The sequence below is a fragment of the Spermophilus citellus genome, assembly GCF_964194105.1.
Source record: "Spermophilus citellus genome assembly, chromosome: 4".
Classification (NCBI taxonomy): Eukaryota; Metazoa; Chordata; class Mammalia; order Rodentia; family Sciuridae; genus Spermophilus; species Spermophilus citellus.
The window spans coordinates 14,476,468-14,492,006 of NC_138185.1; the positions used below are offsets into that span (position 1 = coordinate 14,476,468).

At 44.4% G+C, this 15,539-nt stretch overlaps 1 protein-coding gene across 1 annotated transcript in view; it reads left to right on the plus strand.

Moving 5' to 3' along the window:
* Window positions 1–15,539, plus strand: part of ZNF831 (zinc finger protein 831) — a gene marked incomplete at its 3' end in the record, with an annotated part of 82,656 nt that overhangs the window by 28,773 nt on the left and 38,344 nt on the right. Inside the window, exon 4 of the mRNA XM_081292594.1 lies at window positions 14,717–14,853. Within this exon, the coding sequence (XP_081148720.1) occupies window positions 14,717–14,853 (137 nt within the window). The remainder of the gene's footprint in view (window positions 1–14,716; window positions 14,854–15,539) is intronic.

Sequence of the window (15,539 nt, forward strand, 5' to 3'; positions counted from 1 at the left end):
TCCCCACTGTCATCTCAGTTATATTGTGTACCTGGCCCTCATAGGCATTTGGGTTTGCAGATCTTGCTCTAACAGTTGGCTTTGTGGGAGAGGGAGGTCCTCAGCAAGAGCCTGTGGAGGAAACACGAAGGGACAGGGTACAATGGCACAAGGAGGTTTGAGTGAGGACCTAGAGCTCCATCCGGCAGCCCCCGACTATGTGGAATGAGGATGGAGATTTTTGTATCTACCAAACATTATTGCTTAACCTTGAGTCACTCACCTCTATTCCTTTATTGGCTCGTGACTGTCCTTTCATTTAATTCCAGTTTGGGGGCCATCGTGCTTGCTGGTTCCCCTACCTCTACTAGCCTGCCTGCCTCTGGCTCCTTGCCTGCTGCCTCACCCTGTCTCAGCAGCATAGTTGTGCCTGGGCGGCTCCCTTCTGCTCTCCTACCACTGTCTGGCTGGAATTTCCTTCCAGCATCCCACTGTCTTCGTTGGCCTGTTTGGATACCCACTAGCCGGTTCCCAACAGAGCGTGAGCCTTTGTGTCCCTGGCACTCAGAGCAGTGACTGGCACTAGAGACTGTTAGATATTGTTGTGTGTTCAGTATTCATTGAACTTGGTGAATATGGGTTGAGAGCTACCCGAGTTCTCTATTGCTATGTAACAAATTACTCTAAGACTCAGTGGCTTTGAACAAGAAAGCCTTGTGATTTCTCAGAATTTCTGTAGGCTGAGGATTTAGGAGTGGCTTAGCTGGTGGTTCTGGAGTGGGGTGACTCATGGAGGATGCAGTCAAGGTCCCCACTAGGTCTGCAGGCTTCTGAAATCTTGATGGGGGCTGGAGGACTCATTTTTGACTGGCTCCCCCATGGTGCTGGTTACCGGCAGGAGGCCTCAGTCTCCCACCCCATGTGTATTCTCTCCATGGATAGCTGGGGCATCTTTCCAGCATGATGACCAGCTGCTTAGAGCAAAGATCAGAGAGGGCATAGCGAAGCCACAGGGCCTTGGAAGTCACATTCTGCTGTTTCTGCAATATCCTGTTTGTAACCCAGGCCAGCCCTATTCCTCATAGGAGGGAAGTGACAACCAGAAGGAGTTGGGGACCATCTTGGAGTGTGCATGGTAGGATATGGTTCCTTCTCTCAAGGTGCTCCTGGTCCAGGAAGGGAGTGAGGGATGGAGGTATATGGAAATCAACCATGAAATAAAGCAGGCGGGGGTTAGAGGAGAACTGTGGGTCCCAAAGTGAGCTGGCTACAGAGACATGAATTCCAGTCTTAAGCAGAAGGCCCCATGTGCAGGCCAATGTTTTATATTCTTCACATATAATAATTAACCCATTTAATTCTGAAAACAGCCTTGTTGGGGCGTGCAGGAGGCAGAATTCTAAGATGGTCCCTAAGATTACCACCGCCTAGTGGGCACACACTGAATCACCCTCTTCTTGGGTATGGGTAGATCTAAACTAACCAGAGAGGGTCTGAAGATCAGAAGTAGAAGAGATCCGAAAACCTGGAAGTGCAGTTGTTGCTCTCCTGTTGCTTTGAAGGGGCAAAGTTGTCTGTTGGTGGAAATGGCGGGTGGCCTCAGAAAGCCGGGGCAGCCCCCCTCTGATGGTCAGCAAGAAGTTGAGGACTTCTTCTCACAGCTGCAGCTGAGCAGGTTGTTCTAATAGTCAGGGAGCATACAAGGTGACCTTGAGCTCTGGGAAGGCATGTGGCCTGGCTAACCTCTGATTTTAGCCTTGTTGTATCCTGAGCAGAGAATGCAATTAAGCTGGGTGCAGACACCTGAACTTCAGGAGCTGAGAGGTCATGGGTGATGCTGTGTGTGGCTGGATTTGTGGTAGCATGTCATGCAACACAGGGAACTAAACACACAGCTGCCATGTTCACATCTGAGAACGGAGACCCAGAAAGTGGAGGGACATGCATTGAGGCCACACAGCTAGTTAGGGCAGAGCTAGCCCTCAGGCCAAAGCACTGGCATGGATGGGAGTTGGATTGAAGAGGCTCCTAGTGAAGATGCCTCCAGGTTGGACCCTTCACTCAGGCCTGTTATGTGGTAACAACTCGGTTCACTGCTGTTTATTTTTCGGTTAAAAGGTGGAACCAATGCAGATCAATGATGCCTTCATTGTGCAGGTGGGGAAGTGAGGCCCAGAGAGAAGGACAGGCTTGTCAAGGGTCCTGCAGTGAGCCCAAAACTGGGGCATGTGTCCACACCCCACGAGACTATTGTTTTGCAGCTCCAACACCAGCAAGAAAGGGAGACCTCGGGGCAGAAGGAGTGGGTAGGGATGACTGTCTCAGGCAGAGGCTGCCACACTGACTCCCAGTGAGGCCAGATCCCTCAGACAGGCATGAGATGGCCTGGGCTGCTGGCCTGATCTCACAGGGAGCGCTGTGCTATAGGGCAGCACGTGGCAGGTCATCCACCTTGAAGGAGATGAAGAAAGCACCAATTCTGTGGTCTTCCTTCCAACAACTTTGGACATTTGGAGCAGATTGTAAGAAGCTTTTTCTTGTTTGTATTCCTTAAAAAGTTTCTCTGGCAGAGAGATTTCCATTGTTCATCCTACAGAGCTGTGTGGTTCAGAGGATACTCTGGTTTCTATGACAAGTTACAAGTCACCACTTTTGGCTTAAAATGGCACCCATTTATTACCTCAGAGGCCTGGGCATGGTTCAGTTGGGTCCTCTGCTGCAGTCCTACAAGGCCCACATCGAAATGTGGACTGGGCCATGCTCTCATCTGCAGGCCCGACTGGGAAGGTTGTAATCCCAAACTCCATCAAATTGTAGGCAGAGGTTGCAGTTCTGAGGCATGGGGTTCACAGCAGCTTGCTTCTTAAAGGTCAGCAGCAGAGACAGAAGGTCTTTGCAGCCTCAGGTCTCTGATCTCTAAACTCATTGCCGAAGGGCTCACCAGAGTAGGCAAAGCCCTCCCAGGGACTTTAATTACAGCAAATTGATAAGGGACTTCCATTACATCAGCAAGGTATCTTCACCTTTGCCATCTTTTATAGGCATCGAGTCACAGCTTCTCCCACCCTTGAGGAGAGCAAGGAGAGGAGATCATACAAGATGAAGTGTCTGCCACAGTGGCCTCCCCAAGCTCACATAACTAGCGGAGAGAGGATCATGCCCAAGTGTCTCTATCCTTGCCGCTCAGAAGCAATGCTGAGACTTATGATGTTAATGTCTGGACAGGGTCTGGGAGATGGCAGATGCTCTAGGTGGTGATGAATACATCGCTTTCTAGATGACGTATGAAATCATGGATTGACACGATTTGAGTGAAGCACATGAAACTACCTCATTATTTTTTCGATTTTATTTTCCTTTTCTATATATTATATATAATGCATATGGTAATGATTTATTTATTTATATTCAATTTTTTATTTACTTATTATATTATATATAATACCTGTTGTAAAGTTTCATTTATTTTATTTTAAGGCTTGGAGGAAAATGTGAAATGATGTTAATGTTTGTTAATTTTGTTTTTGTCATTTGCCAGAAGTTTGGTATTTTTTCTTTCTGAACTTCCCCATATTTTTTATTTTTCAAAAAAAAAAAAAGGAAAAAGAGAACAGATACTCTGATGCATGAATTTTATCATTCATGAGCTCTGGCCCACTGGGAAATCTCTGCTGCAGGATTTCATTTTCCTTAGAAATTAAGACAACTGAAGCAGAAATGGCAGACACAGATACGCAGACCCGAGACACAGGTTCTTTCACTCTCTGAAGAGAGAACACAAGTGGCAGATCATGACTGATCGGCGACAGGCGCATCCATAGGTGATGGAGAGGTGATTGATGGACATAGGCAGATAGTCAGATGATAGACAGGTGATAGCTGGATTCACAGGTGACAGATGATTTATAGATGATAGGCAGAATCCTAGATGATAGATAATTGATAGATATTAGATAAATAGATGATACGTAGGTGAGATACAGACAGATAATTGATAGATGATAGATATAGAGAGATGGATAGATAGATACCTGTAGACATGGGGGTGGTAGATGGATAGAGAGACAGGCAGAATAATGCCCCCACAAAGGTGTCCATGTCCTAGTCCCCAGACCTATGAATACATGACCTTATATGGCAACAGGGAATTTACAGGTGTGTTTAAAGGGCACTGACCTCACACTGGTGATTATCCCAGATTTTCCAGTTGAGCCTAATCTAGGTAATCACATGAGGGCTTATCAATGAAAACAGAGGCAGAGGATTGTGTCTACGGGCAGGATGAAGCACAAGAAGGAAGACCTGGGCTACCAGCGGAGAGGCTGGATCCTGTACCCAACCCAAGCCAACAGATACAATTCTCCCCTAGAGGTTCCAGAAGGGTGAAGCCTGTGACATTCCAACTTGGATCCGGTAATCTCCATGCTGGAGTATTGTCCCTCAGTGATTACTGAATGTTTGTCATTAAAACAACACCCTATGTCTGGCGATGTGTTATATCAGCCTTAGAAAACTCACCCAGACAAGCAAGTAGGTGTACAAAGAGGCCCCAGACTTCATCAGGAAAATATTCCTGTGCGGTTATCCACAAAGTCAGTGCATATGAAACAACTCCTGTGTCACTCTTGACTTCTTTATAAATCAGCCATAAACTACCATGTTGAAAGTGGGTTGGCTTCAACATGCAGAGCCCTTCTGGGGAGCAGAACTGAGCTACTCCACGTGTGGCCTCGAGCATGGAGTACAACACACTGGCAGATGAGGGGCTCCTTTCAGCATCATCCCAACGTTACCACCCAGAACTGGGCCCCAGCTCCAGGCCCTCTGAAGGACAGCCATTTCTCTGAGAGGCTCTGACATCCAGGCAATTCCATCACCAGAAACCTGATGACCCTGATGACCCTGTTTCTATTAGCCTGAAAATATATTTATTTCATCATCGTTGTTGAAAAATATTTCTGCTGCTCACAGTTCCGGGGTGACTGTGCTTGGTCTGGGCACATCAAAGCCGTCATGGTGTGGCCCCTGGTTTCCATTTGGTATTGGAGGAGTCAGCTATTACTCAGCTCTCAGCCACGTCTCTGCTTTTCAAAGTCTTTTCTCTCTGGCCACTTTTAAGATCTTCTTTTAATCTTTGGTGTTCCACAGTTTTACTTTGATGTGTATAGGTGTACATGGCTTTTTATGTATTCCATTAGGAATCCAGGGAGCTTTTACGGTTTGTGAATTCATATCTCACTAGAAAAGTCTCAGCTGTCAGTCTTCAAACACTGTCTCCCCCCCACCCCCCATTCTCTTTCCTCTGTTTCTGAAGCATTGAAATAATGTATCTTAGACTTTATCTTTCATCTATCTCTCTTTTACTTTTATCAACTTTATTTCTTTCTGGTGTAATCTGGATACTTTGTTCAGAAGTATCTTTGAAATTTTGCTAGTGTTCTTAATCTACTGAATTACTTTTTGTAATCATGCCGACTGAAAACCATGAGGCCAAAACAGAAGAACAGTATACAGTGTATACATATATGTGTTGGAAATGGAATTCTTTTTATATTTATTGAAATATAATTGAGAAAAAAGAAATATAATTGAGTTTTAATAAATTGCATCTATTTAAAGCATACAGTTTACTAAGTTTTGACACATGTATACACCTGAGAAACTAAAAATCCAATAAAGATAATGGACATAGCCATTTCCTCCCAAAGTCCCCTCTTCCCCTTTGTAATTCTTCCCTCTTGCCCACCGGCTGCCTCCCATCCCCAGTAACAACTAATATACTTTTTGTCATTATAGATTAGCTTGTTTTTCTAGACTTTATAGAAATGGGAATACAAACACATATATGTATACACTGTATACTGTTCTTCTGTTTTGGCCTCATGGTTTTCAGTCGGCATGATTATTGTGAAACTTGTCATGTTGTTGGGTATGTCATTCCTTTGTGTTATCAAACAGTGTGCCACTGGGAGGACATGCCACTATTTGTTCATTCACTTGTTGGCAGACATTGGTTTGTTTCAGTTTGGGACTGTTACAAAGGAAACTCTGCATGCCCATATTCAGATTGTATAAGCACACCTGCTCTAACCTCTCTGGAGGAAGCTCCTGACCCTGGACTGGCTGGGCCACATGGCAGGGGCACCGTTCCCTTTTCCTGGCACATATGAGGCCCTAGGTTCCATCCCCTGCTCTGAAAAAATAAATAAATAAATAAACAAACAAACAAACAAATAAGAAGCAGAAGAAGCTGCCAGATTGATTTCCAAAGAGGCTGTGTGGTTTCGTATTTGCACTGGCAGTGTGTGAAGGAGAGTGCCAGCTTCTTCACATCCCTGGTGATGCTTAGCATGGCCATTCTTTACAGTTTTAGACATTTTAATAGGTGTGTAGCAGTAGCTCCTTATACTTAGAATTTGCTGACGATATTGTGCATCTTTTCATGGACTGATTTACCATTTGTCTATCTTCTTTGGGAAAGTCTTTGTTCAAATCTTTTTCCCATTTAAAAAATGAGTTGTTTATTTTTTTTACTGTTGATTTTGAGAATTCTTTATATATTCCAACTCCTTTCCCAGTCATGTGATTTGAAACTGTTTTCTTCCTGTGCATGGCTTGTCTTTCTCTCTCCTTAACAGTGTTAAAGAAGTTGCATGCATCTTTAATTTGGATAAAATTATTTTTTGTTGATTTGCTTTCAGTGCCCTGACTAAAAATGTGTGTCTAACCATGGTCACTTCTCCTCTTTCTTTTTAATGCTTTGTACTTTTAGGTTTTATATTTAGGCCTATGATCCATTTTCACCTATTTTATATAATTCTTAAGATGTCAGATGGATTGTTTCAGCACCACTTGTTGATCTATTTGCCCATTTTAATGTGAATACCATGCTGCCTGGACTAGGCCACCTGATTTTAAGGCTTATTATGATGCTAAAGTAGTCAGGACAGTGGGGTATTTGCATCGGAATAGACCAAGATCAATGGGATAGAATAGAGTAGGGAAAGGAACCACAAGTATTTGGTCAATTGAATTTTCATAAAGGTTTAAAGAGGAGTGGTGGGGACACACCTGCTCTTTCCAACAAATGCTGCTGGACCTAGAGAGCTTCCTCACCAATGAGTGGGGCCTCCAAGGCATACCTCACCTGCTCCTCTCCTTTCTGGGACTGCTTCAAAGCCACTGGCCACCCGGTTATGCAGTATTTTATTTGGGGTGGTGAGCAGACTGCCATCATGCATCTTAAGCTCAAGTCACCCCAGCCTCTATTGCAACAGCCTCTTAATTGACACCCCTGCTTCTATTGTTCTACTGAGTTTTAAATTCAGTTGTTAGTGGATAGTATGCTTTATTTCCAGAAATTTCCATTATTTTCAAATCTGCTTGGCAATTCTGATCTCTTAGTCTTTACTCTTATTTTCAATTTCTTTTTTTTAAACACACTACTGTGCGTTTGTTAATGCCTACATGGGGCATCTCCGCACGTGGGGCTCGGCTTTATGTATCAGCTTCCTCTTAAGGTAACTTGGTTCTTTGTCTGTTTGGGGGTTTTTGAACTGTGAGCTGATGTTTTTGGAACTTTGACACTGGGTTGAAGATAGATTTCTGCGGTAAATATTTGTTTTGCATCTGCTAGGTGCCTCGGGGCCCTACCAGACGCCACTTTAAATGAAATTCCTGGCTTTAGATTATTTCCAGTCTTCTGTGCCTTGTGAATTCAGTTGCAAGCCCATGTGCGGCTGTTTTATCCTTCTGAAATCAACAAGAGAGTCTTCTCTCCTACACTCAGTTGAAGGTCTGAGTTGGGAGTGTTTTTGAGGTCCGTTGGGCAGGCAGTGGGGTGGCAGTATTTAGCCCTAGTTTACCCATGGGTTGGCGAGGACCTTCAGAGGGCTCAGCTCTAAGCAGGAATGGAGGTTGTCTTCCACTCTACTCTCACCTGGGCACATTCTGGGCTGATGATAGACAAATGCCCTCCAAGAGAAGGCGAGCTTGCCCATCCAGGTCTCAGTTTTCCCTTTACCTTCTATAAAAATATTTTTTAAAAAAATCAATGCATTTAGATGTTTACAAAATTTTTACAATTTAATCCGCATTTTCATTTGTTTTCAATAGAAGGGTGAACGTGGGGGTGATATTCAATCTGAGTACTTAGCTCACTCTACTGTTGGAAATGGAATTCTTTTTAAAATCTTGACTATGATTCTTTTGTCATTAAGAAGTTGTGTGGTTTGGTTTCCTTTTTTTTTTTTTTTTTTGAACTGAATCTCACTCTGTTGCCCATGTTGGCCTCCAACTCCTGGGGCTGACCCGGTCTCCCGGGTCAGTGTGTACATCACCACGCCTGGCAAGAAGTCCTGCACCTTGATGTGTTCACAGGGACTGGCCTTTTCCCTTGTGACTGTTAGTTTGGGGTCTTACCTAAGAAATCTCTCCCTACTCGTAATCTCCCTAAATCACAAATATACAAATATATTCTCTTCTGTTTTCTTACATGAGTATATATGCATTCACACACACACACACACACACACACACTTGACTAATATATATGATATATATATATATATATATATATGGATTTATTTTTATTTTTGTTATACAGACAACTATGGATTGTGGGTCAATCATGACTTTTGATCTGTTTTTACATGTCTTCATAAGGCATGGTTTTATGTTTTTAAGAGGACATATACATATGCACATATATATATGAATACGAATTTGTACAGAGATCCTACGTGGCCTGCTAACTCTAAAATATTTATCTGGAATTTGCTTGAAAAGCTTGCAGACCCTGCTTGAGGCTACTTCCCCTCATGTATTTGCTACATTTTGGCTTCCCGTTTACACTTGGAGTTTATTTCAAGGCCTTCCATTCTGTTTCATTTATCTCTTTGTCTTTTGCCAACTCCAAATACCACACTGTAATGAAAATGGCTGTTTTCGTTAATGAAACTACATGAGTTAAAGGAAGGGGATTAGAAAATGCAGGGTACATTTTCAGAGTGGAAATGGAAAATTTATACTTGGATTCCTAATTGCCCTGACATTCACTAGAGGCATAGAGATTCAGAGTGCTCACAAAATGCGTTTGCTGTGCCCCAAGCAAGCGCTGGACCATGGAATTGGATTTTATTGATTAATTTGTAACTGTGTACAGTGCCGTCCGAAGCATGAAACACTCAGAGATTTGTTCCCGGAAGCTTCCAGCAAATGGAACAATGAGCTGTGGCGCCCCAGGTGAAGGGAAATGAGTGCGGGGGTGGCTGGAGGTTGTGTGGGAGAAGGGCACACTGCAACCCTGAACACCCAATTTTCGCCAAAGGGAGCATGATGGGGAGAAGCCAGGCCCCAAGCACAGTAGGTCTGTGTGGCGCGTTTCCTCCCAGAGAGAGGTCTGTCTGTCTGAGCCCAGGGCCTGTTCTTAATCATGGCACCATTTCCTTATCGATGAGCCTGCACTCTTGACAACGAGAGCACAGCCTCCGAGGTGATGTGAACTGAGGCTAGACCTGCAGACGTGGCCTCAGTTCACGTGGCCTCTCCACCTGTGGCTGTGTCCTCTGTCCTGCTGGCTGCACAGCCCAGGTGCGGCTGTGTGGGTGCAGGGGCTGGGTTGTGCACCCTCTACTCCACTCCTTGGCTTTCGTTGACCCCGTGGAGTCCAGAGAGGAAGCGAGAGGGTGAGAACACCAGCTTTCCCCAGAGCACATGTGTGTGAGTCAGGCCTGTGTCCCACCACGCCTTCCATCTGCCCTCCCTAGAGAGTAGGGTAGCAGCATGGCAAATAGATTTCAGCCAGTTCCAAAATCCCAACAGAAGCCTCACTTACCTCCTTTCTTGATTTTCCCACTGAACTCCAGTCAAAACTGATCCCTGACCTGGAGAGCCTGGCTGACTAGGCTTCAGGCCTCTGCTGGGCTGACCGGGCAAGAAGGCTCGTTCCTGCTCCGTGTCCATGAGGCCTGTGAACAGAGGCGACTCCTGGGCTCCAGAAGGCCTGACATAGGCTCCATCCGAGACCTATAGGAACACAGTGGGCAGAGGCGAGAGGAGCCAACAAGTTGAATTTAAAATCTTGGACCTTAAGTGGCAGCTTATTAAAAAAGACTTAGGTTACTAAAGAGCTCAAAGTGGCAGATTAGACGTAAACACAAACCTGCATTGATCTTAAAGCAGGGAGATAATGTGAGAAGCGGAAGGGACTCTGTAGTGCAGTGTCACCAGAGAAGAGGCACTTGCCCACCTAACAATGCCTCTTAAGCAGCCCAGGACCAGTTCTTTGAGAAGTAGGGAGTTCACATTGCGACACCTGAGGCTGGGTTCCTGGGACCTAGGCCAGGGGGCTCTTAGGAGGCCTGGGGGGTGTGAGGAGGCAAACCTGGGTGAGTCTGAGGAACAAAGGCCTGATCCCATGGGAGCTTGGGCGCGAATTGCGCCATGCCAGCTTCTTGCTCAGAGGTGAAGAGCTGATCCATTAAGTCCTGCAACAGTTGGTCAATGGCTTAGAGTCTTCCATACAAACTCCTTAGGGGGGTAACACTGGCTCACACTGGCCAAGACAATCCTTTTGAGGCAGGGGCAAATATGTCCCCTGGACAACAGAGGGACAGATGTGCAGCCTGGGGAAGGCGTCTGATGGGCCACCAGCATTAGCCATGCCCTTGGGAGTCTTGCTTGATTGTTGATGAAGGCCAGTGTGCAGAAGTTGCCTGGCCAGGCTGATGTCCCCAGCGGCTGCACAGAGAGCCTTCTGAGAGAATCCAGAAGAGAAAAAAAAGACCCTGTCTGAGTTGAACCAAAATACTGCTTAGAAAATAACACCAAGGTTCACCTTGCTCTCTCCAAGGGCAAAAGGAAACAAATTCCACCTTGACTTGATGTAAATTCAGGGTGGGACTCTCCACTTTGATTTGATGCGGATTCAGGTGGGACTCTCCCTGCAATCTCCAGTTACTCTGACTGAGCTGAGTCTCTGTGGCTCAAACTGTGCCATTTTTTTTCAAATGATTTTTTCATATTTATTATTTTTTAAATTTGTTCTAATTAGTTATTCATGAGAGTAGAATGCACTTTGACACATCATACATAAATGGAGTATAACTTCTCATTCCTCCGGTTGCACATGATGTACAATCATATCAGTCATGTAGTCATATATGTACATGGGTAATAATGTCTGATTCATTCTACTCTCCTTCTTACCCCCATATCCCCTCCCCTCCCTTTACTCCCCTCTACCTAATCCAAAATAACTCTATTCTTCCCTACCCCACCCTCTTTATTGTGAGTTAGCATCCGCCTATCAAGAAAACATTCATTCTTTGGGTTTTTGAGATGGGCTTATTTCACTTAACAGGCGAATGCCATTATTTCATTCTTCTTTAAGGTCGAGTAATAATCTATTGTGTATACATACCACATTTTCTTTATCCATTCATCTGGTTCCATAGTTTAGCTATTGTGGGTTGAGCTGCTATATACATTGATGTGGCTGTGTCACTGCAGTACGCTGATTTTAAGTCCTTTGGGTATAAAGGAGTGGGATAATTGGGTCAAATAGTGGCTCCATTCCAAGTTATTTCTGAAGCATCTCCATACTGCTTTCCATAGTGGTTGCACCAATTTGCAGTCCCACCAGCAATGTCTAAGTTTACCTTTTCCCCCACATCCTCGCCTACATTTATGGTTGCTTGTGTTCTTGATAATTGCCATTATGACTGGAGTGAGATGAAATCTTAGAGCAGTTTTAATTTGAATCTCTCTAATAGCTAGAGAGGTTTAACATTTTTTCATATATTTGTTGATCGATTGTGTTTCTTCTTCTGTGAACATTTCAGTTCCTTTGCCCATTTATTGACTGGGTTATTTGTTTTTTGGGTGTTAAGTTTTTTGAGTTCTTTACATATCCTGGAGATTCATGCTCTATCTGAGGTGCAGGTGGTAAAGATTTTCTCCCATTCTGTAGCCTCTCTCTTCATGTTATTGATTATTTCCTTTGCTGAGAAGAAGCTTCTTAGTTTCGCGTTCCTATACATCAGTGATGATTTAGGAAAATTATAAAAACTCTACCATTCACAATAACCTCAAAAAATAAAATAAAATAAAATACTTGGGAATCAATCTAACAAAAGAGGTGAAAGACCTCTACAATGAAAACCTCAGAATACTAAAGAAAGAAATCAATAAAGATCTCAGAAGATTAAAAGATCTACCTTGTTCTTGGATAGGTAGAACTAATATTGTCAAAATGGCCATAGTAGCAAAAGCACTATACAGATTTAATGAAATTCCTATTAAAATCCCAATAACATTTCTTATAGAAATTGAAAAAGCAATCATGAAATTAATTTGGAAAAACAAGAGACCCAGAATAGCCACAGCAATACTTAGTGAGAAAAGTGAAGCAGGAGGCATCACAATACCAGACCTTAAATTACACTACACAGCCACAGTAACAAAAACAGCATGGTATTGGCACCAAGACAGACATGTAGACCAATGGTACAGTGTATAAGACACAGACACAAACCCACATAAATACAGTCATTTCATTCTAGAAAAAGGTGCTAAGGGGCTGGGATTTTGGCTCAGGGGTAGAGCTCTTGCCTCACGTGCATGAGGCACTGGGATTGATCCTCATCACCACATAAAATAAATAAATAAAGATATTGTGTTCATCTACAACTAAAAAAATATTTAAAAAGAAAAGAAAAGAAAGGAAAGAAAAAGTGCCAAAAACATTCACTGGAGAAAAGATAGCCTATTCAACAAACAGTGTTGGGAAAATTGGAAATCCATATGTAATAAAATGAAATTCAACCTCTATTTCTCACCCTGCACAAAACTCAATTCAAAGTGGATCAAAGACTCAGGCATCAGAACAGACATCCTGCACTTAATAGAAGAAAAAATAGGTCCAAATCTTCACCATGTTGGCCTAGGATCTGACTTTCTTAACAAGACTCCTAAAGTGCAGGAAGTAAAAATCAAGAATCTACAAATGGGGTCATCATTCTACAAAATACACGTATGAAGATTTGAATTTGGTGTCAACATACCTTATATACAAACAGAGATATGAAACATTATGGTATATATGTGTATTAAGAATTGTAATGCAAAAAAAAAGAGTACATGTATAATGGCATAATTTGGCATGAACATATTTTATATACAGAGTTATGAAAAATTGTGCTGTATATGTGTAATAAGGAAATGAATAAGGAGTGTAATGCATTCCACTATTGTCGTGTAATAAAAAAAAAAAGAATCAACAAATGGGATGGATTCAAACCAAACTGTGCCATTCTTTAATACCCGCAGGAGTGTGGCAGTCACCTGCTGACTCAGGCAAAGGTGACTTACAGCACAGAATTCTCTGCACATGACTCACCTCCCTTTCTCCATTTGTCTCTGCACCACTTTGAAATCACTGTCTACTCATCCCTGCAGAAACCCCAGTTGGATTAGGCTTTGTGATTAACCTCTCCTCCCAATCTGTCTCAGAGAGATCTTTCTGGAACCTATGGTCTTGACCAGTAGGGAAGCCTGCTTCAAAGAAGGAGCTAAATGCCCTGGGTGGTAACAGCTCCTGCCCCAGGCAGGGGAGACAAGCTTGTCCCATAGAAACCCTGCAAGTCTGGAAACAAAGCCACTCTCTCATTGTTGCTACCAGGAAAAGCCAACACACAAGACACATTCTGCATATCTTATTTAACATTCTACAGGCAGCCCTGGGGATCAGGAGACTGTGGCCACATCCAGGCAGCAGCTCAGATAAACAAAGGCAAGTGGCCATGCAGGTTTCCTCGCCTTCTCCCTAGCAGGTTCTGAGAACCATGGGAGTCTAATTCTTGCGAACTGAGATTTGTAAACAAAGCGGGTTCTTGTATTTGACCAGGGAGCTCCAAGCAGTACACAGATCTTTCAAAAGAGCGTAGTGCACGTGGCAGATACTCTTCTCAGTTCCTTTGCCTGCAAGATGGGGTGCTTGACTAGATGGTATGTTATAGGGTTGCACATTGCTTTCAGTAGATTATTGTGAGCCTGTATCCTAATAAGTACATATTTGTTCATTTGCAAATTATGCAAACATTTTCCTCTATATCACGATGTATAGCGTGCATCTCAGAAGTCTTGTTCCAGTGGGAATGATGAGGTTCAGAGGAGGGTAAGTGTGAGTAGAAGCCCTGGATTCTCACACCTTCTCCCTCTGGGAGGTGAATACTTTGTTTGGGGGATCACAAGATCAGATAATCCAGAAGAGCTCCTCCTCATGGACCCCTACACGTGTGCTGTCCGTTGTGATAGTCACTGCCACTTGTGTCTATTTAAATTAATTAAAATGACAAAATTTAAAGCCTGATTTCTCAGACACACTGACTACATGTTAATTGCTCAACAGCCACAGGAGTTAGTGGCCATGACACTGGTCAATGCAGATTACAGAACATCTTCATGGGGGGTCTTTCAGCAAGAAGGGAGGCGACCAGTTCAGGGCTTCCTCATAGCAGCTGACCTTCCCAAAGTCTGACTCAGCCATATGGGAGCTTCATGAAGCACTATATGGCTTAGTTCCTCCGTGTCCTGGGTGGGGATGAGGGCTGCGGGTAGCAGGGTTGCTCCAAGCTGACCAGTGAGAGTCCAGCTGAGTTCTTCCAGGGTTGTCCCTGACTTGTGGGGCACGTGCTCTCCAGGCTGGTTCCTGCACGTGTGCTTCTCTGTCCTGCAGGTATGAAGGGAATTTCTGGCAGAGCCGTGCTCCCTTGAGAACCAGCAGACTGCGTAAGCCCCCATGGGTGCCAAGAAGAAGTTGTCCCCGTCTCCGACTGGAGGGGCCAGAGCCACATGGGATCCTCAAGAACTCAGGTAAAGCTCCCCTTGGAAGTGAACCTAGACTGGACAGATGGCTGGGATGTAGGCTGCACAGCAGCCAGCCCAGCTCTAGCAGGGGTCAGTGCATGAGGGACAGTGTCAAAGTGGATGTCTGTGAGATAATGAGAGGGACCGTGAGGAGACAGAGCATCCCACACTGAGCAGTCCATGCACATCCTGGAGTCAGGTCCTTACTGGGCAGAGTCCCTCCAGAGCCTGGGACAACAGGAACCAGACATCTGAGTGGTTCTGCGAGAGCCACTGCTGAGATGATTGCCTGGGAGGCAGGGAGAGCTGCCCTCCCCACTCCCAGAAGGAAAGTACGGGAGCTCGAGAGGCTGCTTCCTGGAAGGGGCTTTTCTAAGCTGCAAAGGCTGAGAACCAGGGTAAGTCACTTATCTTCTCTGGACCCCTGTGTCCCCTCCCTTTCCCCTCTTCCCAGCAGCAATGAGCCCAGCCTGGGCCTTGCTTGCCGAGGGTTAACTGAGAAGATGAAGACCATTTGTGAGAGGCTGTAGACCCCATCTGGCCAGCAGTGACTGAATTACCATCCTTCTGTGACTGAAGTTTACCTGTTTGGTTCAAAGCCTGCCCCGGGACTATGTCTGAAGACTGAGGTTTTTGGTCTTGGGGAGGTGTATGGAGCACCTTCTCTTCCACTTTTGGGCAGCCCCAGTGGC